We start from the raw sequence: 26112 nt of genomic DNA, 5'->3' as shown, positions 1-26112 counted from the left end.
TAAATGTGCATAATTATTCATACACATGATCTAATCCTCACTTTCCTTATTGATTATTAAATGTATATATTTACTGTTCACTAATTTATTTTTCTTCAATTGTGGCAAATGTGGTATTCATATACTTTCTGTTGCCTGACACATAGTTTGAACAACTGAATTAAAAAAAGTATTAATATATAATAATATATGCATTTTTTTTTTTTTTTTTTTTTTTAATTTTGGCAGACTTTTCAGACATGCTGTCACTGACTGTCTTCTCCTGTTGGGGGCGCTGATGCACCACAAACTACTTTATCTGCCATGTAAACCCACAGAGGAAGAATATGGCGCCTCTGTCTTCAAACAGGTCCTCAATCAGCCTTTGAATAGCCGTGAATCTCAGCATAATGGATCACATCTCTTTGTGAACTCTATCAATAATAAGCAAAAATGAGTGGTCGAGGAAAGGGCGGAAAAGGTCTCGGTAAAGGCGGCGCTAAGCGTCACCGGAAAGTTCTCCGTGATAACATCCAGGGAATCACCAAGCCCGCCATCCGCCGTCTGGCTCGCCGCGGCGGAGTGAAGCGAATCTCTGGCCTGATCTACGAGGAGACTCGCGGTGTGCTCAAGGTTTTCCTGGAGAACGTGATCCGTGACGCCGTCACCTACACCGAGCACGCCAAGAGGAAGACTGTGACCGCCATGGACGTGGTTTATGCTCTGAAGAGACAGGGAAGAACTCTGTACGGCTTCGGCGGTTAAACTCACTTTGGCCTCAAACAAAACAACAACAACGGCTCTTTTAAGAGCCAACCACTTTGTCTCTGAGAGATTACAGTCCTAAATATACATCACCCAATTCACAATATCAATGCACTTGTAACTGACCCACATTTTTTCTCAGCATTTTAAGCGTTTATCTTAGGCTCCTAAACTATAGATGCGGAACTAATTACCCCGACTGGACCAAATCGGTGAACGCACTCGTCAAAATGTAGCGCTACATAAACTAGCTGGAGAAGAAAAGACGTCGAACGAGCGATATAAAGTTAAGAGAACAAAGGAAGATTAACTTTTTGAAGCTCCTTTAGCCGTAAGTAGGAATGTTTAAGCATCACTTAATATGAAAAAACAAAACAAATATATGAAATGTTTCGGACATGAATCTTATGGAGACCGAGTAAATCTATGTTTCATCGTATTTGGTGATCAAATACGTTTAAGCTGTAGGGTTTGATGTGAATTCCTTATTCCTTTCGTTAATGCTTATGTTTAGTTTTGTATTCTTGGTTATTTATTAGGTTTCTTCCATCTTGACCCCCGTTCTCACGGGTTGCTCTGATTGTGGGAAAACCCCTGCTTCTTAACCAAATACTTTGAGCCTCATGCTGTCTGTAGACGTGGAGTAGCATGGTCCCTGGTTCCTGCCATTCTTTATCCTTCTATTTATGCAATTGATTTTTTTCCCCTGTTGTAGTTCGTGAGCAGTTGGGAGACTTTTTTAAATGTCTTAATCTGGAGGACAATAAGGTTAACGTCTGCTGAGTTGTTTTGCTCTCACGTCATAGTCTGTCTGGACCCATGGTTCTTAAAGGTGTTATATGTAAGAATGTGGCCAAAAACGCTTACTACATTCAAATTCCAAATACCGAGATGAAACTAGCAACCCGTGGTTGCTTGGCAGCAGAGACTCTATTAACTGCAATGATTGGTAGACGGCGGTAGGTGGCGCCACATGCCAAAACATGATTTCAAAACATAAACATGATTTGCAGTCTGCAAAATATTTTTTTGAATGCAAATATTTTGTCTGTACTGTTGTTGTTGGTGAGTTCAGTTTGTTATATGAACATTATTCCTGAGTCTCTGTGACATATTAGGAGGAATTTATGGCCAGTTGCTTTAGATTTATTACATAATGCACCTTTAAAGTGAGAATTTACCATTTATCTAATTTATGTTTGTTTGTTTTGGTCTCTTTTTAAAATGTCCACATTATCTCTTACTCTAGAGCTGAATACTGAACTTTGCTGGCTTTTGAAAAGTATACATTAATTTTGCATAAATTGTTTTCTTTGTTGTTTATTCCGAATGTATTTCTCTTTTGTTTGACCTAATGTTAGTTACAAGATACGGAAGCAGAGTAATGTTAAACAAAGACAACGCTGTCTCCTCCTCGTCCAATCACAGTGAGAGAGTCAACCAATCACAGGAGGGGGATCACACAGTAGTATTTGCATGGAGCCTTTATAAGTAGAGTCTCCTCCGCCTGCAGTCACTAATTCATTTCTGTGTAGTAGTGAACTCTCAGAATGCCTGAAACCGCCAAGCCAGCGCCCAAGAAGGGCTCCAAGAAAGCCGTGACTAAGACCGCCGCTAAGGGCGGAAAGAAGAGGAGAAAGAGCAGGAAGGAGAGCTACGCCATCTACGTGTACAAGGTGTTGAAGCAGGTCCACCCCGACACTGGCATCTCGTCCAAAGCCATGGGCATCATGAACTCGTTCGTCAACGACATCTTTGAGCGCATCGCCGGTGAGGCGTCTCGTCTGGCTCACTACAACAAGCGCTCCACCATCACCTCCAGGGAGATCCAGACCGCCGTGCGCCTCCTGCTGCCCGGTGAGCTGGCCAAGCACGCCGTGTCCGAGGGAACCAAGGCCGTCACCAAGTACACCAGCTCCAAGTAAACACGGGACTCAACAACATCAACACAACGGCTCTTTTAAGAGCCACGCACTTTATCTAAGAGAGTCAATATAATCCTTTGTACTGTGGAACTCTAATGTAATGTCCTTCATGTTGTCTCTCAGAATTTCGGTGATTAGGATTAAGTATAAATTAAGCTGAATGTCATAAGAACATGTTTAGAATTTGGTTTCATTTGCTCAATTAATCTGTAAATCTAATGTCATGGTGCACATTAGAGAAGAAGGACCTTCATTGTTTTCAATATCGAAACGTTTAATAATTATACAAATACTTCGACGCCCCTTGCTGGGCTACACGTGCTAATACAGGGTGCTTGACCAGGAACGCAGATCTTTCCAGTCGTTTTTTTTTTTATACTTGCATGTACTTTTTAAATGAGTCCCAACTCAACTTCTGTTCTTTGACTGAGTTCGTAATCGAATAAAGTCTTTTCCCTTTATTCAAAAACGTCAAGAACAAAAAGTCCCTTTTTATTCATGAAAAATAGTGGTAAAAACTCACAGACTTTATTTATCAGCGTTTTTGCTCGTTACATTTTTTAAGCTGAAAATCCAGTTTTGGTTTCTCACTATGGCTGAACGATATGAGAGGGAATGATCATTTATACAGCATTATTCTCAATTTCATGGTTGGTTGGTTTTATGTCTTCATTCTTGTACAATGATGAAGTTTAAAAGAGAACAACAAATAGAAGTGAAGGGCGTGGGCAGAATAATATTATTTTTGATGATCCTCAGGCTGTTGTATAATCGTTTAGGCGCCAAAGTCAACTTGTGTCACTGCCAGGTATTGTCACTGGAAGCAGAATTGGTTATTATTCAATGAAGTCATGATTGTTTACTTTTGTAGAATCTGGAAGTCTTCTGCACGTTGGTGGGAACATGGTAGAAAACGGCCTTTGCAGCAAGAAGACCCAGGTTCCGGGGTTCGAGCCCCAGTTGGAACAAGGGCCTTTCTGCAAGGAGTTTGCATATTCTCCCACATGCAATATGGGGATTAGGTGAATTGGTCGCTCTAAATCAGGGGTCTCAAACTCAAATGACCTGGAGGCCAATGCGCATCTATTGTGGTCAATAGGGGGGCGGCCTAGATAGCACACGTATACTTAACAATACTATTGATGATGCAAAATTAATATATTAATATCAAAAACAGAGCTTTATTTTAAATTACATAAATAAACAGTGTGGACAACTGTAATGAACATTTGTACCAGGAGCCGTTTCGGCCACTGCCATTCTTGGCTCGGGGCCCTAACAAGTGTATTTATATATGTAATTGAATGTTGTGTATGGTACATTTAATAATGGCCAAGGCAACCATTGCAATTTAGGCGAATTTCTACCCACGCATTCATGGGGCCCGACGCTGAATTTGATTAGATCTGAGCACGACTTGCGTGACTAAGAGTCTTAGCCAAAATAAATATGTATTTTAAACATTTGGTTAAAATTCAAAATATCTCATATTCTATGCCACTGTTTAACTTTCACACCCCGATACACAAACACACTCTGCCTTCCAGGTCTAAGACGATGTTTAAAACATTAGAGAAAAGCAAATACAGTGAATGTTACCAGGATGTTATGATGATATAACATGTGTCGCTGCTCCTGTTAGCTATCTGCACCGTTAGCAGCACTAGCTATTATTTACCAGGAATACGTGCAAACCTGTTAAACTTAGAAGCAAAGAGAGCCGCGACGGCCACATGATAAAGAGACATACACGCATAAATGTCAATGTGTTTTAGTTAAAGGTGACTTTAAATACGTCCAGATATATTCATCATTCAGATCAGAAACAAAGTAACTCCTCCTGAGACGTGAAGTGAGTATTCTTTCAAATAGTTTCCCTATGTAGCCGAGAAGGCTTATTTTGTGTATTGGTCGAGTTTTCTGCAGAATACGTTTCATGTTTTCTGGAGGGTGAGTTGTGTTTTAATAGTGCTCTGCAGTCTGTTTGATTCCGTTTCGATTTGGGGTGATCCGAACCTGATGAAATCTCGTCGCAGCTTCCTTTTTGCGCCTGATGAGTTGGAGGAGATGAGCAGGTAAAGTCTAAAGTTTCACCAGAACTTCACACAAACCTGTTTCTCTGCTGCTGCACTCGTTTGTTCACAGAGTCCGAGTCCAAACAAGCAGCTGCTGATGATCACTGTGTAATAAAGTGCACTTTTTGTGCAGCAGCAAACACACACTTTATGATGGTGAAGCTCACACACACTTCCTTTTATGCAGAGGTTATTATTGGACACAGTTACAAACACACACTTTATTTATGTCACTGTTTCAATACAAGACATTTGTTTACTAAAGGAGACTTAGACTTCCTTTATATTGTTATTAAACAGAGAACACAACAGTGAAAAACTGGCAACGAAATGTCGTTGCTTGGCAACTGTTAAGGAAAATAAAATAAGAGGCAGCATTGTGTTTGTAAACAACAGTATATACATACATAAGTTTTTTGTAAATATAAATATATAAATATATATAAAAGTAGTGCAGTTTGTATAAGTAGTGCAAAAGATAAAAAACATTGGCTTAAGGTGCATATGAAAATGAAAAACAAATGTAAACAATATGAAAATGGAGGAAAAACAGTTAAAATATTGCACAGTGTGTGTGGGGGGGGGGATTTGGAATTTAGCAGTCAGAAAGCAGTTAGAAAGTCAATAAAAACAACAAAAACAATCTCCCCCTCATTCACACAGCAAAACAATAAACCTGCTCCCAAGTCTTTATTTTAGAGATGTTGATTGTAATAACAATATCTATCAGGCTTTTATTCTTCAGTGTCCAAAAGAGGTGTGCGGAGTGGTCATCTCACCTTTAGAATGGATCTTTGTTTACCTCTCACTCGCTGCTGTGTTACGTGAACAGTAAAATCGGTCAGACTTGAGCTTGACAGAACAGGACAAAATACTTAAAAAATATGTGATAAAAATAAACCGTGAAACCCATTCACCACTCACAATTCTGAATGATATCCCGATGAGTTGTGGCTGTGTGCCAACATGCCGCGCTAGCATGCTAGCTGTAGTAGCGTTGCGCTAGCATGCTAACTGTAGTAGCACAGCGTGGGAGCCTTGTAAGCTAATAAAACCAGCCGTAATTAATTTGTTTATCTGGTAAATAATCGTATCTGATGAGGACGGTGACCATGGCTGCTGGCGTAAAGTGCAGTATTGACACGACAAGTTTAATTTGGCTAAACTCTATTTAGTTGTTAACAGCTTTAGCTAAAGTGTTGAGTCATTTAATAAACATTAGTAATGAAAGACTGGATTATCTCCCAGTGTCTTAAACAAGTAAAACGTGATTAAATTAAATTAAATTAAACCATCTTGTTTTGATTAAATCGAGCTTTAAAGGAATGATTGCCTTTATTGTTTGAAATGCTCTCTCAACTCAGGGAAAAAAAGTTCAGCAAATCAGATGGAAAATGCTAACTGAAATGATAACAAACCTCAGTCAGTGAGGACTGTTTGACTTTTATAGTTTACTGTAAATAATCTGTATTTTCAGTCTTTCACTACATATTATGTATTTATTGTATTTATTTGACAAATTATTAGATTTGCAGTTTTTTTTTAACATTGTTATGATTCTCAGGTTCGTTATGATATATATTGTGTTATAACTTCTTATAGCTTGTTGCACTAGTGATAATGAACAATATATTGTAGAGCTGCAACTAATGATTATTTTCGTAATAGATTGATCTGTCTATTATTTTCTTGATTAATCGATGAATCGTTTGGTCCATAAAATGTCAGTAAATGTTAAAAAACGTTGATCAGTGTTTGTAAAAGCTGGAAATGACGATGTTCTCGAATGTCTTGTTTTGTCCACAAACCAAAATGATTCAGTTTTAATGATTTCTATGTCATGTGGAGCAAAGAAACAAAGAAAATATTCACATTTAACAAGTTAAAACAATCAGACATCTTGTTTTAATCATGAAAAAAGCTTCAAACTGATTATTGATTATCAAAATAGTTGGCGATTAATTTAGTAATCGATTAATAATCGATTCAGCTCTAGTATATTGATTGATTGTGTCTTTGTCTCTCTTTAGTTATTACCGACAAAAGTATGTTTACTTTTTTTTAACCTTTATTTGTCATTGGCAATACACCGAGTGTTTGCATAAGCACACTTTGCATTTCTGTAATATGCGACGGTTTGTGCTCTCAGAAAAAAAATAAAAAAATCCAACAGTTTCTGAATGCTGAGAAGTTGCATGTGAAAGCCAAACGTGTGGTTATTACGGTAATTTCAGGAAGCCGTCGAATCAGCGTCGTCTCCTCTATAATCAGTTTTAATGTTTTACTTCTCTTCATTTGAAATTGTTGATACATGCAGTAAATTGCAAATAATTGACAGATGTTCAAAGTAATTATAAAAAAAAAAATAGTTGGAGGCCATGACTATGACTACATTGGACACAAAGTTCCTCCCTGTTTAACTCCTCCTCTCGTCCTGAGTCGAGCTGTTAAATAAGATGAACTCTTATGTCTCATCATCACTCTGGATCAACACACTTTCCAGAAGCAAGAATGTCTTTTTATCGTGTGGCCTTCGTGGTTCTCATCGCTCTCCTGCTGCTTTACGGTGAGATTAACAGAGAACAAATTGTATAAATTAAAGGATTTTTTTGTGCACACAAATCCAATTTTTTATAATTTTTTTATGACAGTTGCAGAGACTGAGGCTTGCAGAAGACCTGGAATATGTAGATCCAGGTGTGGCGTTTATGAAACAAAGTCAACAAGATTTTCCTATTGTCCATCTCGCAAAGTGTAAGTTGAGATGCAGCATTCCAATATTGTCTACATTTATTTTGTTTGTATAGTGTGATTATAAGAATGGGTTTTGTTTTGTTTTTTAATACCAGATGTTGTCATAACTGGGGCTAATTCGTCTGTTCGACAACAAGACTCACCTGGAATCAGATGTCGTTGATTCTTGTAGGTCAAATGACAGATGCAATAAAAAATAAATATTCCCTGAACATCTTTGGATATATTTTTGTGTGGCAATATTTGGTTGACATCACGCAAGTGTTTATCTGTATGTTTGTAGCTGCAGTGTGATATAATGTGGTTTATGAATCTAACCAGTTTCACGTTTCCTGGTGCATGTTCTTTTCTTGGTAAAGACTTGCACTCATGTTGATTTAGTGAGATTTTTAGTTGCTACAGTTTACAAACAGATGATTTTCACACAGTATAAAGGATTATTTCACTCTCTTAGATGAAGTGTGTGGCTCTTAAAAGAGCCGTTGTGTTGTTCTTGTTGTCGTGGAGTCCCGTGTTTACTTGGAGCTGGTGTACTTGGTAACGGCCTTGGTTCCCTCGGACACGGCTGTTATCACGGAGAACTTTGCGGTGACGCTTAGCGCCGCCTTTACCGAGACCTTTTCCGCCTTTTCCTCGTCCACTCATTTTGGCTTATTATTGATAGAGTTCACTCAAAGATGTGACGCATTATGCTGAGATTCACGGCTATTCAAAGTCTCTTTGAGGACCTGTTTGAAGACAGAGGCACCATATTCTAACTCTTTGGGTTTTCATGGCGCATCAGCGCCCCCAAGAGGAGAAGAGAGTCAGGGACAGCATGTCTGAGAAGTCTGTCAAAAATAAAATATTAATTAAAAAGTCAGTGTTTATATAAAAAAGAGAGAAAGTGTTTTGTGAACACTGTCAAAAGAACAACAAATACTAAATTCTAACATTTACTCTTTTTTTTCTTGCTCTAGCGGTGAAAGTTATGTTTTTTAAAAAGACCTAAAAATCTACCTGTTCTCCAAGGCTTGTTGTTAAATGTCCACAATATGATCTCCTTTCAACTTTTAGCTAATTACTTATCTTTCTTTTTACTTTTTATCCTATTCTGCACTTTTTTTTCAGCACTTTGAGATTGCTGAATGTAAAGTGTCATACAAATAATATGTATTATTTTCGTTGTTCTTATGAACACATGATGTAGTAATAATGTTTCCATGAGGATGAGTGTAACCCTATTTCTATATTTATAGGGTTGATCTGAAGGTGTAATTATGTTTATTAATAATGATAAACATATTGACATTCTCAATACGTGATTAATAACTCTGTTATAACTTATGTTTCTTTAGTGATGACTGTGATCCGTTCTACTATATTACTGTAGTTTAGTTCAAATGTAAACATGAACACTTTTTATTTTAATCATAAATCATGTGATCCTTCAAAATCTGATGTGATTATGAACACATGAAGGCTGCTCCTAAAACCAAGAGCTTGTTTGTCATAAACAAATATTACTTTTGTCTCTTTAGTTTAACACACTGATTCATCCGAGGTCTGAATAAAGGACGCACGAGATGTGAATAAAATGTGTAAATAACAAATATTATTTTTTTTAATTTATTTATCTGATTTAGATTGTTCATCCAATATGTCACCTAGAGTAAAAACTGTCTTTCAGAAATAGGTCTTTCTATAAGGAAAAATGTAATCCATCTTCTATATGGTAGTGCACATGAGAATCAGAAACTTTATTGTCAAAGTATGTGCACACAAGCAAGATCTTTTGCAGCAGGGAAAATGTGTGAATGGACACTTCATATATATAATTTTTTTTTCCCTCTATTCCTCACTCATTTTCTCTCAAAATTTGTGTTTAAAACTGGAGGCAGACTGAGTGACGTTTTTACTCTCTGCAGTTTACAAACAGATTACACAGTATAAAGATCATATTGACTCTCTTAGACAAAGTGTGTGGCTCTTAAAAGAGCCGTTGTGTTGATGTGGTTGTTGAGTCCCGTGTTTACTTGGAGCTGGTGTACTTGGTGACGGCCTTGGTTCCCTCGGACACGGCGTGCTTGGCCAGCTCACCGGGCAGCAGGAGGCGCACGGCGGTCTGGATCTCCCTGGAGGTGATGGTGGAGCGCTTGTTGTAGTGAGCCAGACGAGACGCCTCACCGGCGATGCGCTCAAAGATGTCGTTGACGAACGAGTTCATGATGCCCATGGCTTTGGACGAGATGCCAGTGTCGGGGTGGACCTGCTTCAACACCTTGTACACGTAGATGGCGTAGCTCTCCTTCCTGCTCTTTCTCCTCTTCTTTCCGCCCTTAGCGGCGGTCTTAGTCACGGCTTTCTTGGAGCCCTTCTTGGGCGCTGGCTTGGCGGTTTCAGGCATTCTGAGAGTTCACTACTACACAGAAATGAATTAGTGACTGCAAGCGGAGGAGACTCTACTTATAAAGGCTCCATGCAAATACTACTGTGTGATCCCCCTCCTGTGATTGGTTGAATCTCTCACTGCGGTTGATGTGGAGGAGATTGTGTTGTCTTTGTTTGAAACTGACTGGAGACATTTTAGAAAACATACAAATCGTTTTTATCTTTTAGTTATTTCTTCAGATAGAAACCATTCAACATGTTTCTGCCTTAGTATCTTCTCTTTATGGAAGGACAAACATTTGTTTTTCAATTGATTTATTGGGACATTTGAGAAGCTGAATGGTCCGGGTACTAAAGTATAATCCGTTTTTTTCACAATACCAACAAACGAGAGAACGGAAATTTCCTTGTTTCGTATTGAACCAAAATACGAAAAAACGGAAACAATGCTCCTTTTTCCTTTTTTCGTATTCAACCAAAATACGGAAAAATGAAAAACACAAAACAAAATAACGGCCCAAATTTGTTTTTTGCAAATTCCTTTTTTTGTTTTTCGTTTCTTGATTCTCGAGACGGCGGCTGACAGACCGGAAGCGGAAGTGAAGTGTAAAAACTTCAAAATAAAAGCGTGCTGATTTATTTTCATACAGATTATATACCATTCTCTTTATACACTGTAATGTAGTACATGTATTTTCGTGAAAAGTGAAACTATAACAGCTGGTTGTTTGGGAGAAGGACAGGTAGGCTGTAATTATTATTTTAGCTGAGTGTGTGAATGGATATTGTAGAAAACGTTTACCCTGCCGAAATAAGCTAGCATCTAATATCACCAGCAGAGGTCGCCATCACCCGCAGTCAAGACAGACACGGCCAATAATAGTGTTAATAATTATTTGAAAATCAAAACTTGTGATTAAGTTATGATGACTTCAGCGTCGATGTTTAGCCACAAGGTGGCGCCCGCATCCACCCAGGGATTTATTATGTTTTGTCTTATAGCCTATAACCCTGTATGATTTGGAATACAAATATGCTGAGATGGAGCTATAGTATGTAAACTGGCTCATGACAGATCATCTGGAATACAAAGCAAACGTACCTGTCTCAAATGGATCAACATCTTTGGAAGTCTTGTATTGTCGTCCTAGGGCAAAATACAGTAATGTAATAATATATATCTTTAGATGCATAGTAATTATTGAATGTTTTTATTATTTAATTAAGGGTTTTCTTATTCACGCTCAAGTTCAGTTTTGTTCCCTCTGTTATAAACTCTTCCAATTGGTAATATTGTGTTGTGATCAGTTCAGTAATTAAGTAAGTAAGTCATTTTCATTTGACAAATACACTTTTAGACAGAAGAATGGTTTTGAGGCTATTATTGTAATTATCATACAAATCATCACCATTATTATTATTACTATTCTATAATTAAAAGTTGATATCTGTATAATTTTTATCAACAATTTATGCTCCTGCTTGTACAAATGACTGTAGTTCTATGAACATGTCATCACTGACTCTGACTGTCTTGTATACACTTATAACTATATACTATATTATATTCCTGCAGTTGTTGCATATTTGCTCCTGGTCTCTTTCTTCTGTCTCTACCTCATCTCCCTCTTGTCCTTTCTCTTTTCATCCCAACCAGTCGAGGCAGATGCTGCACATCTTTGAGTCTGGTTCTGTCAGAGATTTTTTCTTCTGTTAAAAGGGAGTGTTTTCTCTCCACTGATGCCTCTAGTGTTTGCTCATTGTGTGAATTGTTGGGTTTCTCTGCTGTCCATGATGTTGTCTATGTACAGTGCATTGAGATAATGTATGCTATGATTTGGCAAATTGAATAAAATGTAACTGCAGGCTATTCATGTCTGTGTGGTACGTGATTAGGTAGTAGAACTAGCACTTGAACCCAAACACACAACTCAGGAACTCAAGTACTCAGGGAACAAAACAAATTGTCATTTATTTAAAACACAATCTCAACTGAACTATATAACAAGCACATTAACTTTCCTCTCTTGAACTGCAACAAACAAAAATAACCCATAAAAGAAAATGAAACAAACAATTATAAACAAATTAAATTAATATTTTTCTGTGAATTAATCACGAATCGTGTCTTTGAGGATTCCAATGGTCTCCTCAATCCCTGTTATCATGAAAAAATTTTCCTCAAAGTCCCCATCACGGCACTTTGGGCAGCTGGGCTCGTGGGCAACCCATTGCTGGATGCAGACCTGGCAACCTACCAGGCTGCGGCAGCATGAGCTGGCCACAGTGTGCTTCATTGGATCTGCAAGGTTCATGAAAATCGTAAATCAGAACAAGTATTTGTTCACCAATATCTTCATGTCAATATTCACTTAAATGTTTTTTTTTTTTATTGCATAACAGACCTGATTACATATTTCAAATAAAAAATACACAAATGTATTCTGGGATGGCGCAAAATATATCGGAAATTCACCCATCACATAATCTCTATAGTTATACGAGTAGGTACATTACCTTATTATCAGTGTCTGTTGTTTTAAAATATGTGGGCCAGAGATGTGAGCTGCTCAGTGAATACTGACACTGATAATTAAAAGCAATTAACCTACTCATATGACTATAGAGGTCATTGTAATTGAGTAATTAGCCAAAATGTTGAACTATCCCTTTTATGTTTTATCTTACACACCTCTGCAGATGACACACTTGAACGTAGCCTTGACAGATGCCACCTCCTCATCTGTCAAGGCTATTGTGTTAACTTTATTGGCCCTGGCAAACTGTCCCAGGTCCTGGAGGGCTTTGGTGATGGCTGGCAGCTCTTCTGCTGCCAGGACCAGCTCTTCCATGTTTGCCATGGTTTGCTCATCTGTGACACTGGTGGAATAAGGTGTGATAAAACAAATTAGCTAATGAGACAAGATACCTATGATACTCAAATCTTAACTTGCCGAAACTGCAGTTAGACATGGATAGATAAGCAAGCAGCTACTGTATTAGGATTACTTGCTTGGACTTACAATTTAATTAAAGGTAGTCTAGTTGTGAGCTCGTTAAAAGGTTAACATCTTTTACTTTTAGTAAAGAAAAAAAAACATTGTAACACTGCCATCCATATACCTTACATTACATTTGTGAAAAGTCAACTTTAAAATCACGCATAGGTGGACACATTACATTACAACATGGTGAGAACTTCCCCACTCGATCAGGCAAATAGTTACTGCTGTATTTAAATACATAAGGTATTTATTTGTTTTGGATAAATGAAACACTTCTTACCCACTCCTCCTCTTCTTTCTCCTCTGGAGCTCCTCAAATTGATTTTTGGGGACAGCAACAATTTTCCTGGCATTGTGTTTCCAGAATGCCAGACCTACAGAGAAGATACAAAGTTGATTACTTGTTTGAAGGAAGCGAATCAGTAATTTTTTTCTTTACCACAATAATAAGCTTGTTGCATGTTTCAACCTCCCTTTTCGCCTCGAGAGTAGACTGTTTTAGTTTATTATGAATAAGACTTTCCAAGTACTAATTAGCATGAGGCTCTTAACTTATGACTTCAATAAGAAAGGGTAACAATTACAATAACATTAATGAATTACAGTGTTTGTTGATTCAAAAAAAACCTAAGTAATAGAAAATACACCGTTTTTAGTCTAGGTTACCACTTACTGTTTAGTTACTATGAGAGGTATTTATATTTCTATTCATTTTGGTGGATTTGTACATGTAACTGGCTCATCAACTTGTTTTTCTTACGCCACCTTGTCCATCATAGAGCTGTACCCTTAGTTTTATACAGCATGAGTGTGACTAATAATATGGCTATTTACAAATGTCAGTCACTACAAAAAATAATGCAAAGGAGAGCCTAAACCATGGAAATCTTTAATTTTATCTTTTATTTGTCTTTGATTTATCAGTGAGAGTAAGTCAGTCATCTCCAGTTTACTAAAGATGTTGCAAGCAACACAAATTATGTTGTAATCATAGTGCAAATCTTTTGTTTAGTTTGTGTTTAGTTAGTTGAGTTTGAGTTCAGCTACCTTTCAATGCAGTGTTGCATGTTTAAAGCTGTTTAGGTCATCCACAAACGTATATTAAGTTTAAACTATTCAAATATTTACACATTGTGAAATAAACATGAAAATCTGACAATTGGTTCACAAATGTGTCACATACAGGAGCTATGTCTTACCTGAAATGCATAACTTTGAAACAACACATTTCTGGACTACAAGCAGTGCCGTACCCAGATTTTTAAATGAGTTATTTTGCGTTGTCTGAACATTACACATACTTATTTGATTACATGAACATCTTTAAAGATACGACACAGCATTAAACAAGATGACTGTTATAAGAATAACATATTTGCTATGTCTAATAGATGATTCCTCATCTTACAACAGGTGAGGTTACATCACTACCTGCTTGAAAAAGAGTTGAAGCCTGAATAAAAATTCAATTCTATCAAAGGATCTAAGGTACAAGGCATTCTGCCAAGGGTAAATCGTCACACAACATACCAGTTGTCCCACTGGACTCGAGCAGCTGGTTCCCATGTCCATCACAGAGGACAATTTCTGCATCGCTTTTGAGCTCCCTTCTCACTTTCTCTGACATCAATGTTATTGTGGTGTCAGCCTGATTAAATTCAATGAGGGACGCACCATCCGTCACAAGACAGCCTCTCTCCACCCTTCCAAGTAATATGTTTCTTTCAATGCAAACACAAAGAGGGGAGAGAGACAAAAGGCAATGATTTGCACTTCTTTGCATGTTATTCATAAAATACTTTTTTATAAGCATTTCATGTTTATGTCCTGTAAGTAAACAATAACCCAAAAGATTGTTTGTTTCATACCTGTTGAACATTTTTACAGGACGTGGGGTGGGGGGCCCGGGAAGTCCGGTGGATGTGGACGGCCTTGTGGCGAAAGTGAAGGCTGGCTGTCTTGCAGGAGGAACTGAAACATTAATCAGTGTTTTTTTATGAGATTACAACTGTTTTGATGATCAAGCTGGTTTTTCAAAGTACAATAAAATGCTCTTCTTCCAGCTTCTGATCAGTGAATATCGTGTATTTGTTCCACTAAGACAGAATTAGATATATCATGTAGGTGTGGACAAAACAAGTGAGACTGTTATCTTGATTTCTAGAGAAAGTCTTAGTAACATTTCTCACCATTTTACGCAATACAGAACCTATAACTAATCAATTAAAGATAACAACAGACAGATTAATCAATGATAATAATCATTAGCTTTGGCCCTACCAGGTCTTCCTTCAGGCCGTTCATCATCCCCACAGACCTCACATCGATGCATGTTATTGTCATCAATGTAGCCTGTGGGGCTGGGCAGCAGGACATCTCCACTGTCCTGCACCAGGTAGATTGTGGATGGGATCAGCTGAAGGGGGAAGGAAGACAATGATTTTTAAAAGTTTGATACACTGTCATGCACACTGTCCCACCTCCACATTTGTTTTCTTCTCCTTCACTTTTTAAAAAAGAAAATACATCACTGTCCCACCAGATCCTCATGGTATTTTTGACTGTCATGTTGGAGTGAAAGGTGGCTGCTATACATTGCATTTGTCTGTAACACTCAGCGTCATTCAATGTTCTGTCCTGCTATTAGTTGTACAGTTCAATGTGTTTCAGATTTGGTTTTCTCTGACATGGTTTAATACAGGTTATGCTGTGGCTCCCGGTAATAGCTATCGGCGCGCCTGCGCACTGAAGCCTTCTTTATACTCCGTGCCGTAGCGCGGACTCGAAGTTGCGGCTAGCTTGACCGCAGTGTTTAACCATAAATTAGTTCATAATTTACACGAACAACGAACGGCAACTTCCCTCTTAGCAGAAACGCGCGCAATATTTTGAACTCAAACATACGTTCTCCCTCTTCCGCCTGGTATTGGGCAAGTGGCTCAACGTGGGCGGAGTCAAACGTTTAGCTCCACCCATGTTGATCCACTCCTCGATCTGCGTACTGGCTCCGGGGCTCCGCAGACGGCGTGACACCATACAACTATGTACGGAGGCGTTTATGCTCAGCGCGTTCAGCGCGTTGTTCGTTGCAGTATTCGCCGCAAAGGCAGAGGGCGTACAACCAAAATATTCAACTTGTACTGCCGGTAAACATCCGCTGCCTAGCAACTGCAGTAAACAACAACTTTCTGCATATCGCTTACATTGGTACGCGGCCGCTGTGATTGCGCCCGCCATGACACAATAATAAATACATTTTATTCATAATATTTGTGAATTGCAGTTTGTATTATTCCTTTATTACAAGCTCTACTTTTGCGAAAATGATAACAGAAACAATGTTTTAATATATATTTATTAGACAAATAAAAAAAAAATCTCACCAAAAACACTGGAGGAACGACGGTTCCCCGCGTCCCCGACCACTACACCCCTGCTTCCCCCGAAAAGTAAGAGTTAATAATGCGTTATGCGCACCATGTAATTGTCAGTAACGGCTAACTATGGTGATAGCAACTAGTTTGATTACCTGTTACTGAAAAAAAGTATTCGCATATAGCACACTCAGAACATTGTCGTGCAAAACACTGTCATATAACTACAGCAACTGTAATGAGAATAATACATAAAAAAAATTACCTTAAAAATCTGTGAAATGTTGGCAGTGTTCAGGTCCATGTGCCGAACATTGACGCTTCGGGTCCAGCGCCACAGGGTCACTCTTTCAGGGTCCATTATGAGTTTCTACCACTAAAATTTTTCAAGTGCCCGTTTTGTAGAAACCACTGCGCGCTCAAAGTCGTGACGTTTCCAGAGGGTATTGGATGTCGAGTCAAGTCAACGTCAACGCTCGCTGCTTACTAACCGCCAGAATACGTATCACGTCAACTTCAACCGCAAATTCAAAGTCACTCCTATACAGTCACACAGAGATGGCTCTTGATGCACACCTAGACTTAATTACATCTATGATGTCAAATGGTAAAACGTTCAGTGAAATGTCAAATACGTTGATTTCGATGGGTTTGGAGAAAGGTGTGTCAGTCCCTAATCTCAAGAAATTCTGTGCAAAGTGGAACCTGAAGACAAATGGACTGGTGTCAGAGTCGCAGTTGGAGGGCGCAGTTGTGGACGCTATTCAAGAGGTAGGATAATATGAAGTAACAACTCCTTTGCCTTTTTAATGGCCAGAGTCAGATATCATCCAGATTTGACTTATTCCTCATAAATTTTAGTTAGAAATACTAGAGTACTAGAGCGAACAGTGTTATGATAGACTACTCATGATGTGTTTATCATTGTGAGCTTCCCACTCACTGGGGTTCCGGAAGAACGACGAGATGGCTGAGAGTGAGTAAATTGACCAGTTTATTGCAACAGAAATAACCAAACAAACAAAGGTAGACAGAGCCGTGCGTCCGCGCTCTGCTGCGCTTTCTCCGCAAATGTTCACTGTTCCTCTGTTCCTCTCTCCGACTCCTCCCTTCTCTCCAGCAGCCGTCGCTCTCACCAAGCCCCACTGCCACATACCCCCACCGCCCGACTTAGGCCGGCACCCTGCCGGCCGCAAGCCCACTCCCCCCCCCCCTCCGCAGAGCGGGAGAGAAAGTCGGCCACGGCCATGCGGTTCCCCGGCCTATGGATCACCTTGAACCGGAAAGGCTGTAACGCCTGTAACATCCGCGCGTTGGCATCTTTCATGCGGTGGAGCCATTGGAGCGGGGCATGGTCCGACCATAGGGTGAATGGGCGTCCCAGGAGATAGTAGCGGAGGGCACCGACCGCCCACCGTATGGCGAGGCACTCTTTCTCCACCGTACTGTAGCTCACCTCCTGCTGAGCTAGCTTTCGGCTGATGTACAGTACGGGGCGGTCGACCCCCTCCACCTCCTGGGACAAAACAGCCCCCAGCCCGCTGTTCGAGGCGTCGGTCTGCAGGATGAAAGGGAGAGAAAAGTTAGGTGTATATAAAAGTGGCTCCCCACAGAGGGCTTGCTTTACCCTCTCAAACGCCAGCTGACACGGCTCCGTCCACTGGACCGGATCGGAGGCACCTTTTCGGGTCAGGTCGGTTAGGGGGCTGACCAGCTCCGAGAAGGCCGGGATGAACCTCCTATAGTAACCGGCCAGCCCCAGAAACCTCCTAACCTCTTTTTTGGACTTGGGTCTTGGGCAGGCTGCCACCGCTGCGGTCTTTTGTATCTGTGGCCGCACCTGCCCTCCCCCCAAGTGGTACCCCAAATACCGTACCTCCCTCCGTCCAACTGCACACTTCTTTGGATTGGCCGTGAGCCCCGCCTTCCTCAGGGACTCCAGCACTGCTCCCACCTGCTGCATATGCTGCTCCCAGGTCTCACTATGGATGATGACATCATCCAAGTAGGCCGCAGCATATGCAGAGTGAGGCCGCAGTACCCGGTCCATGAGGCGCTGGAACGTAGCTGGGGCCCCGAACAAACCAAACGGAAGCGTGACAAATTGGTACAAACCATACGGAGTGGAGAAGGCCGTTTTCTCCCTGGACTCTGGCGACAAGGGAATCTGCCAGTAGCCCTTTGTCAAATCCAGTGTCGTGAAAAAGCGAGCCGTGCCCAGCCGATCCAGGAGTTCGTCGACCCGGGGCATTGGATAGGCATCGAATTTGGACACCACGTTGACTCTACGGTAGTCCACACAGAACCGTATTGACCCATCGGACTTGCGAACCAGTACAATGGGGCAACACCAGTCACTGTTGGACTCTTCTATTACCCCCATCACTAACATGGCCTGAAGTTCTGCCTGAACAGTTTTCCTCTTGTGTTCTGGCAGCCGATAGGGTCGTGAACGCACTGTCACACCCGGGGAAGTTTCTATGTGGTGGTGTATGAGGTTAGTGCGCCCTGGTAGGGGAGAGAACACATCGGCAAACTGCCGCTGCAACGAGGCCACGTCTGCTCTCTGGCCCGGCGAGAGATGATCGTCAACGGGGACCGGTGCCGACCTGTTTGATTTAGTCACCTCCGGTCCCAGTTCATCTCTCTCAATCACCGTGGTGGCCAGAGAAACAGACGCCACCTCCCTCCAGGCTTTGAGGAGGTTAAGGTGGTAAATCTGTGTTGCTCCGCCCCTGTCAGAACGCACAACCTCATAGTCGACATCCCCCACTCGCCGTGTGACCACAAAGGGCCCTTGCCACTTGGCGAGTAATTTGGAGCTAGACGATGGTAGCAATAGAAGCACTTTATCTCCCGGTGAAAACTGTCTAAGTTTAGCCCCTCTGTTGTACAGCCGCTGTTGACGTCCCTGGGCCTGGAGCAAATTCTCCCGTGATAATTGACCCAGTGAATGGAGCTTTGCTCGCAGGTCCAGGACGTGCTGTACCTCGTTTTTACTGGTGCTTGGACCTGCCTCCCAGTTTTCCTTAACCAGGTCCAAGACACCCCGAGGTTTTCTGCCAAACCCGTGGAGGCCTGGGGCACCTCCCTCACTGCAAACAACAGAGGGTCCAACCATTTATCCCAATTACGACTATCCTCGTGCACGAACTTACGAATCATGTTCTTTAGTGTTTTGTTAAACCGCTCCACCAGGCCGTCAGTCTGGGGATGGTACACACTAGTCCGAATTGAGCGGACGCCCAGTAATTCGTATAGTTCGCGTAGTGTACGTGACATAAACGATGTGCCCTGGTCAGTCAGGATCTCTTTCGGGATCCCAACTCGGGAGATGACCTGAAACAGTGCCTGTGCAACACTCTTCGCCAAGATGTTGCACAGGCGCACTGCCTCGGGATAGCGCGTTGCATAGTCCACTAGAACTAATACAAAGCGATATCCCCGTGCGCTCAGGTCTAATGGCCCGATGAGGTCCATGGCAAGTCTATCAAAAGGAACCTCCATTAACGGTAATGGGCGCAAGGGCGCTTTTGGGGTGGCCGGAGGGTTGACTAATTGACATTCGCGGCAGGATGCACACCACCGACTTACATCCGCCCGAATGCCCGGGCCAATAAAATCGGGCCATGATCCGGTTCAGTGTCTTATCATATCCGAGGTGACCCGCCATGGGGTTGTGGTGAGCCGCCTGGAAGATAGTTTCTCGGAGGCTTTTTGGGACTAACAACTGGGAGAGCTCTTCCCCTGTTTGAGTGTCACGACTCACTCTGTATAATCGGTCTTTAACGACCACAAAGTAGGGGTGAGTGAGTGCTGCGTTAGGGTGAACCGGACAACCATCAATTTCCATCACTTGGTCAAAGGCGTGGCGGAGGGTCTCATCCCGAGACTGTGCGAGTGGAAAATCTTCCATGGGAGCCATCTGTGCCCCCCCCCCCCCCCCCAGCAGCGTCGGGACACGGCACCTCCGCCTCACCACTAAGGACAGCACATAACTCACATTTCCCTGACTTACGTGACCGCACCCTCATGGTTTCCCCCGCTAAGCTCGTAAACCCCAGCCAATTTGTTCCCAAAATTAGAGGGTGCGTGAGGTGAGTACTAACTCCAGCCTTTACTCTATGTTTTTTTCCCTTAAAATAAATTTCCAGAGCCACCACCGGATAATCGTGAATATCCCCATGCACACACCTCACCCTAACTCACGATGCCTCCAACAATGCCCTGGGTCGAACCAAGCGCTGATGGATCAAGGTCTATTCACAACCAGAATCCAGCAGAGCTTGGTTTGTACCCCCTTGTATACATACCGGTATACGGTACGTCCCTTCCGAACCGGGGGAGGCGGCCGGCGGCCCAGCAACCCGAACCACTTGCCCCACTTCCATGAGTGGGCATTCAGCTCTGATGTTGACGGGCTGTCCAAACCGCCAGCACACCTGCCCTGGCGTCTGAGGAGCCCCCCGGGGTGCCAGGTGATCAGACACATAGGCTGGGCCCTGTGGAAAAGACGGCAGAGAGTAATTAGTGGCCCGGAGCATGCGCTAAGGCTGTGTGTGTGTGAGTGTGGGTGTGTGTGGGTGTGGGTGTGGTGCAGGAGCCACTGCCGCTGCCGCTGGGAACCTCCTCCTCGGGGCTGGGGTAGGACGGCCTGCAGGGGTCGTCGCTGGCCTGGTTTCCTCCCTCATGCTCCGCCGGGGAAGAGAGAGATGGTCCTCCGCGAGGACGATCGCTGCCTCGATGTTGGCGGGGCGGTGGCACTGGACCCAATTGGCCGTAGATGATGGTAATCCCGCGATGAACTGCTCCAGTGCCACCTGTCCAACGACGTCCTCGGCGGAGTGGGTCCCCGGCTGGAGCCAGCGCCTCGCTGCGTCCAGGAGCTGCTGCGCATATGCAAAGGGGCGCCCGGCTTCTTCAAACGAGAGCCCCCTGAACCGCCGCCGGTGTCCCACGACGTACTGCCCAGCCGGTCCAGGATGGCTCTCCTCAGCTGTGTGTAGTTGTGGTGCGCGGCCGCCGGCAGGCTGTGCGCGGCCAACTGCGCCACGCCGGTGAGCAGTGGAAGAAGCCGGACCGCTCTCTCCTCCTCCGGCCACCCACACGCCTCCGCCGTGCCCTCAAAAATGTCCAAATATGCCTCCGGATCATCTTCCGCGGTCATCCGATGTAGGGCGACGGGCGGAGATCGGCCCCGACCGGGCTCCGGATCGGCGCTGTGGGTAGCCGGGCGTTGCAGCAGCTCCCGCAGGAGAGCACGATCGTCCCGCTGTGATGCCGCAATGTCCGCGAGGGGCTGGGACTGCTGCTGCTGCAGCGTTGTAGTGCTCTCCTGCATCGCAGCGAGGTGCTGAAGGGCCAGCGACAGCGGAGATTGTCCTTCCATAGTCCCTGCTCAGGTGCCAATGTGAGCTTCCCACTCACTGGGGTTCCGGAAGAACGACGAGATGGCTGAGAGTGAGTATATTGACCAGTTTATTGCAACAGAAATAACCAAACAAACAAAGGTAGACAGAGCCGTGCGTCCGCGCTCTGCTGCGCTTTCTCCGCAAATGTTCACTGTTCCACTGTTCCTCTGTTCCTCTGTTCCTCTGTTCCTCTCTCTCTCTCTCTCTCTCTCTCTCTCTCTCTCTCTCTCTCTCTCTCTCTCTCTCTCTCTCTCTCTCTCTGTCCGTGTGTGGACCCAGCCTACTGCAAGACCAGAACCAGGTTACAAACGTGCTTATATAGCTGACTGATTACCTGATTCTGTCCAGCTGTCTGATCACCGGCTGAGCCACTCCTCCCTTCTCTCCAGCAGCCGTCGCTCTAACCAAGCCCCACTGCCACAATCATCTACCTTGAATCTGGATACATTCACTGCAACTCTGTATTCTATAACTCATGGAATGAAATGTCCATGGTGCAGGATGATAAAAATAATAATAATTTAAAAAAGGATTGTGCAGTTTTGTCAAACTGAAAATTAAAAAAGTGACATTGTTATGGCACATAGCTCTTTTTGTTAGTTTTTTTTAATCAAGTTTACATTGAAAATTAAAGTTGAAATTATTGGTTGAACATCCCTAATCCCAATCGTCATTGGATGATTGATTGATACCAGTCTAGCCACAGCCAATGTGTCTTTATGATACTATAACATGTTATGTGTCCAAACCTCTACTTTTGTATTTGAGTGTTTTTAACTACTAATACCTTACATTCTGACTTCTTTTAGACAGGACCAACTTATGGTCGGAGGATGATGAAGGGATACCTCCACAGCAAAGGCATCCATGCCTCAGAAGGGAGAGTTGCAGCTACACTACAGACTGTTCAGCGACCTTATCATGACACCCGTCGCCAAGTGAGTATACCCATAAACTCCTCATTTGTCTAGTACTTTGAATTCAAAAGTAACATACTGGGGTGTAGTCCAGCCTGTAATCCAGACTAAAACTTTGTTCAACTATGCACTTTAATGTACAAATGTATAGCCCCGAAAAAGCAAGTCGAAAAAGCAAAAAACGTGTTCAGATTTGTTGTAGTGAGGCCTGTGATGGAGATGGTGGATGTCATCACCTGAAAATTAATTTTTTTTAGAGAGAAAGCAATGACAAATGTCGGACTGTGATCAGACATGATTAGCATTTCACACAGCATTTCACAATGTGTGACAGCCAGTGGAAAGTGTTTTTTTCCAGTTTATGTTAGTGCTGTGAAATAAAGCAGAGCAATTTGAAAGAGATCCAAAAGTCTTCCAATTACAGCTTGCTTAAAAACAATGTCCATTACCCCATTTCTGTCTTGTAAGTCAAATAGACCTTTCAATTGCAGTGAAACAATTTACCAAGTATTACTCTGTTTTATCTCTAGGGCTTAAGGAACCTAAATCCTATGCCGTACCAAGCAGCATATTTTGGTCAAAAACTGCACATGGACCAAAACGAAAAGATGGCCATGTATGGAGTTACTTATGTTATGGCCATAGATGGCTATAGCAGCAAGATTGTGGCCAAGTCCATCATGCCAGTCAAAAATAATCTGGTGATATATGATGAAGTGTACAGGTGAGTTGATGTGTTAACCTTCACACGAAGCGGTGTACTTTTTGAAAGAAATTGTCTTGAATTGATGAAAGTTTTTTTTACTAATTTCATTCAAAATTATCTTTGGAGTATGACAGTCGTCTTCATGGTAACCATACAACAACATTGTAGCATGAAGTTAAAGTTAAAGAAAGTATGACTTTGGCCTTATATAGTTGTGTAGGAAATAATGGGAACCAACTTGGAATGGACTGCCTGATTTAAACAATATACAGATACAGTTTTCTTATACAGTAAGAAAAAATAAAGCCAGTGTCACTTGAAAGTATCTTACCTGTTGTCTTTTTATTAGATGTTTTGGTGGTAAATCCTTATACATTTTCTATCAAAGTATAACACAGGTTAAATGATTAAATAAAGAATGTATTTGGTTGGTCTTATAAAATAAAGGAGTTTATGAATCCATTAAAATATGAAATATGTCTTATTAACTTGTGATAGGATGTGGGATTTGAGGCACGGCCTCATGACAGAATGAGCTGCTGAAGTTCTTTTTATCTTTTCCCTTTTCATTGATTAAGCAGGAATGCTGTTGTGACCTTTGGCCTTTGGGACCAACTGAGGGTGGACCATGGAGGAGAATTTTATCTGTCACTATACATGCAGGAAAAACTGTCAGGGTACAGGTTTCAGCAAGACAGGGCACCGTATCAGCAGACAGCATCAACAAGGGTATTTAAAAGTTTTTCTAAACATTATGTCTCTCTACACGATATATTATGTGTGTGTGGTTATGTATTTTTTTATTTATTTTTTTGGACAGTGTAGTGTCTGACTGTATATAACTCCTGTGTGTTTACATCTATACATGTTACTAGATTATATCAGACAGTGGTCATGAAATTATTTGCTTTTTTTTCCGCACACTTTTAAGTTAGTAAGAGTTAAATAGCATGTAAAAAAAACAATTAAAATTATAATCTTGGAATAATACTATTATTTCCTAAATGTGTGCTATTGACTGGGCTTGAATGTAGACCTAAAAACAACAAAAACCTTGTCATTTTTTAAATTCCCTTCTGCTCTGCATTTTAACAGAACCACAGGATCGAACGTGTGTGGCCTGAAGTAAACAACAGGGTCAGCTATCCACTGAAGGCAGCCTTGGTTCACCTTGTGGACAGGTAGCCAGCATTGGAATCCAGCGATTTGTTGATGCTTGGAATTCTCACACAGTTTCAGGTATTTGAACTGTTTTAGTAGTTGTATCCCCAACACAAAACTACATTTCACTTAGCAGGGAGCTTGCTATGAGGAGTAATTTCCCCTAGGCAACACCTGGCAGCTTGTCCTGCTGCTTTCTCAGGTCCCACTGAGCATTTTCAAATTCAAAATATTTACAGCAAATAATGTGTAAACACAGCGCATCTGAAAAGTATTCAGAGACCTTCATTTATTCCACATTTTGTTGTGTTATAGACTTGATTTCAATAAATAGCATAGCATAAATATTTTTTCTCAGAAATAAAAAAATGTTTTTTTGTTGAGAATTTGATAATTGTAAGACGTAAGACGTAATCATTACACTCACATAACATCTGATAAGAAAGCTGATATATTGTTTTTTGCTTTATATCCTTTAGATGTCATGATTTACTTCTCTGTGACACGTTCACACGAATCAGATCATGATATTACATAACTTAGGCAGCTGACAACACACTACTGTGGAATTACAGTTGCCTGGTGGCCAAATCAGAAATACATGAACACAGACAGCTTATGTCACTGTAAGTAGGCTTTAACAATAACACTACTGTGATATTGACAGTTAGTTACAGTACAACAGCATGTGTCTCAACACCAAGAGAAAAATTAACTCATTCAACATTCCCTTTGTCTTTCATAAGGAAGAGGGATTCCAAATGTCCTGGCCGGGGACGGATGTCAAGTGAAGTTGGCAGAAGAACTTCTGCCAGGTTCAGCAGAGGCTGCTGATCTTTACCTGCAAGAGAGGGGGGCAAACTTGACCAGGGAGTCAGCATTCGGCACCAATCCCTTTCCGTCTCTGGAGGAGCAGCAAAATGCAGAACAACAGTTCAACACAGCATACCCAGACTTAGGGAGTCTGTTTGACAGTGCTGTGAATCATCAGCCTCGCCCCTTCCAAGAAGCTGTGATGGAGCTGATCTCTGTTTCGCGGCGATACCAAGTATAGCGGGAGAGTAAGTTAGTGTTAACTTGAACATCTTCATGTATTTGTTCATGATTGTTAATGGTTTGCTTTACTGGTTACTTTTGTTAGTTAGTCAAAGTTCTAAAAGGGAAAGTTTATATTGTTAACAGTGTGTGTGTGTTATATAGTTCAGTTGAGATTGTGTTTTAAATAAATGACAATTTGTTTTGTTCCCTGAGTACTTGAGTTCCTGAGTTGTGTGTTTGGGTTAAAGTGCTAGTTCTACTACCTAATCACGTACCACACAGACATGAATAGCCTGCAGTTACATTTTATTCAATTTGCCAAATCATAGCATACATTATCTCAAGGCACTGTACACAGACAACATCATGGACAGCAGAGAAACCCAACAATTCACACAATGAGCAAACACTAGAGGCATCAGTGGAGAGAAAACACTCCCTTTTAACAGAAGAAAAAATCTCTGACAGAACCAGACTCAAAGATGTGCAGCATCTGCCTCGACTGGTTGGGATGAAAAGAGAAAGGACAAGAGGGAGATGAGGTAGAGACAGAAGAAAGAGACCAGGAGCAAATATGCAACAACTGCAGGAATATAATATAGTATATAGTTATAAGTGTATACAAGACAGTC

At 41.7% G+C, this 26112-nt stretch overlaps 3 protein-coding genes across 3 annotated transcripts; 2 read left to right on the top strand and 1 right to left on the bottom strand.

The window, feature by feature from the left end:
- Nucleotides 1–432: 432 nt before the first annotated feature.
- Nucleotides 433–744, top strand: LOC310927507 (histone H4; the record flags this gene model as incomplete). Its single annotated transcript, XM_083889808.1, has 1 exon — nt 433–744. The coding sequence occupies one exon, from the start codon at nt 433–435 to the stop codon at nt 742–744; it is 312 nt and encodes a 103-aa protein (XP_083745934.1).
- Nucleotides 745–2294: 1550 nt separating this feature from the next.
- Nucleotides 2295–2669, top strand: LOC310927502 (histone H2B-like; the record flags this gene model as incomplete). The annotated part of the gene is made up of 1 exon (XM_083889803.1): nt 2295–2669. One exon carries the CDS (start codon nt 2295–2297, stop codon nt 2667–2669), a length of 375 nt encoding a protein of 124 aa, XP_083745929.1.
- Nucleotides 2670–9509: 6840 nt separating this feature from the next.
- Nucleotides 9510–9884, bottom strand: LOC310927500 (histone H2B-like; the record flags this gene model as incomplete). Its single annotated transcript, XM_083889801.1, has 1 exon — nt 9510–9884. One exon carries the CDS (start codon nt 9882–9884, stop codon nt 9510–9512), a length of 375 nt encoding a protein of 124 aa, XP_083745927.1.
- Nucleotides 9885–26112: the final 16228 nt, after the last annotated feature.

This window comes from Microchirus variegatus, assembly GCF_963457635.1.
Source record: "Microchirus variegatus genome assembly, chromosome: 5".
Lineage (NCBI taxonomy): Eukaryota > Metazoa > Chordata > Actinopteri > Pleuronectiformes > Soleidae > Microchirus > Microchirus variegatus.
The sequence above is the reverse complement of the archived record's forward strand: the minus strand, read 5'-3'. Positions and strand labels throughout refer to the sequence as shown.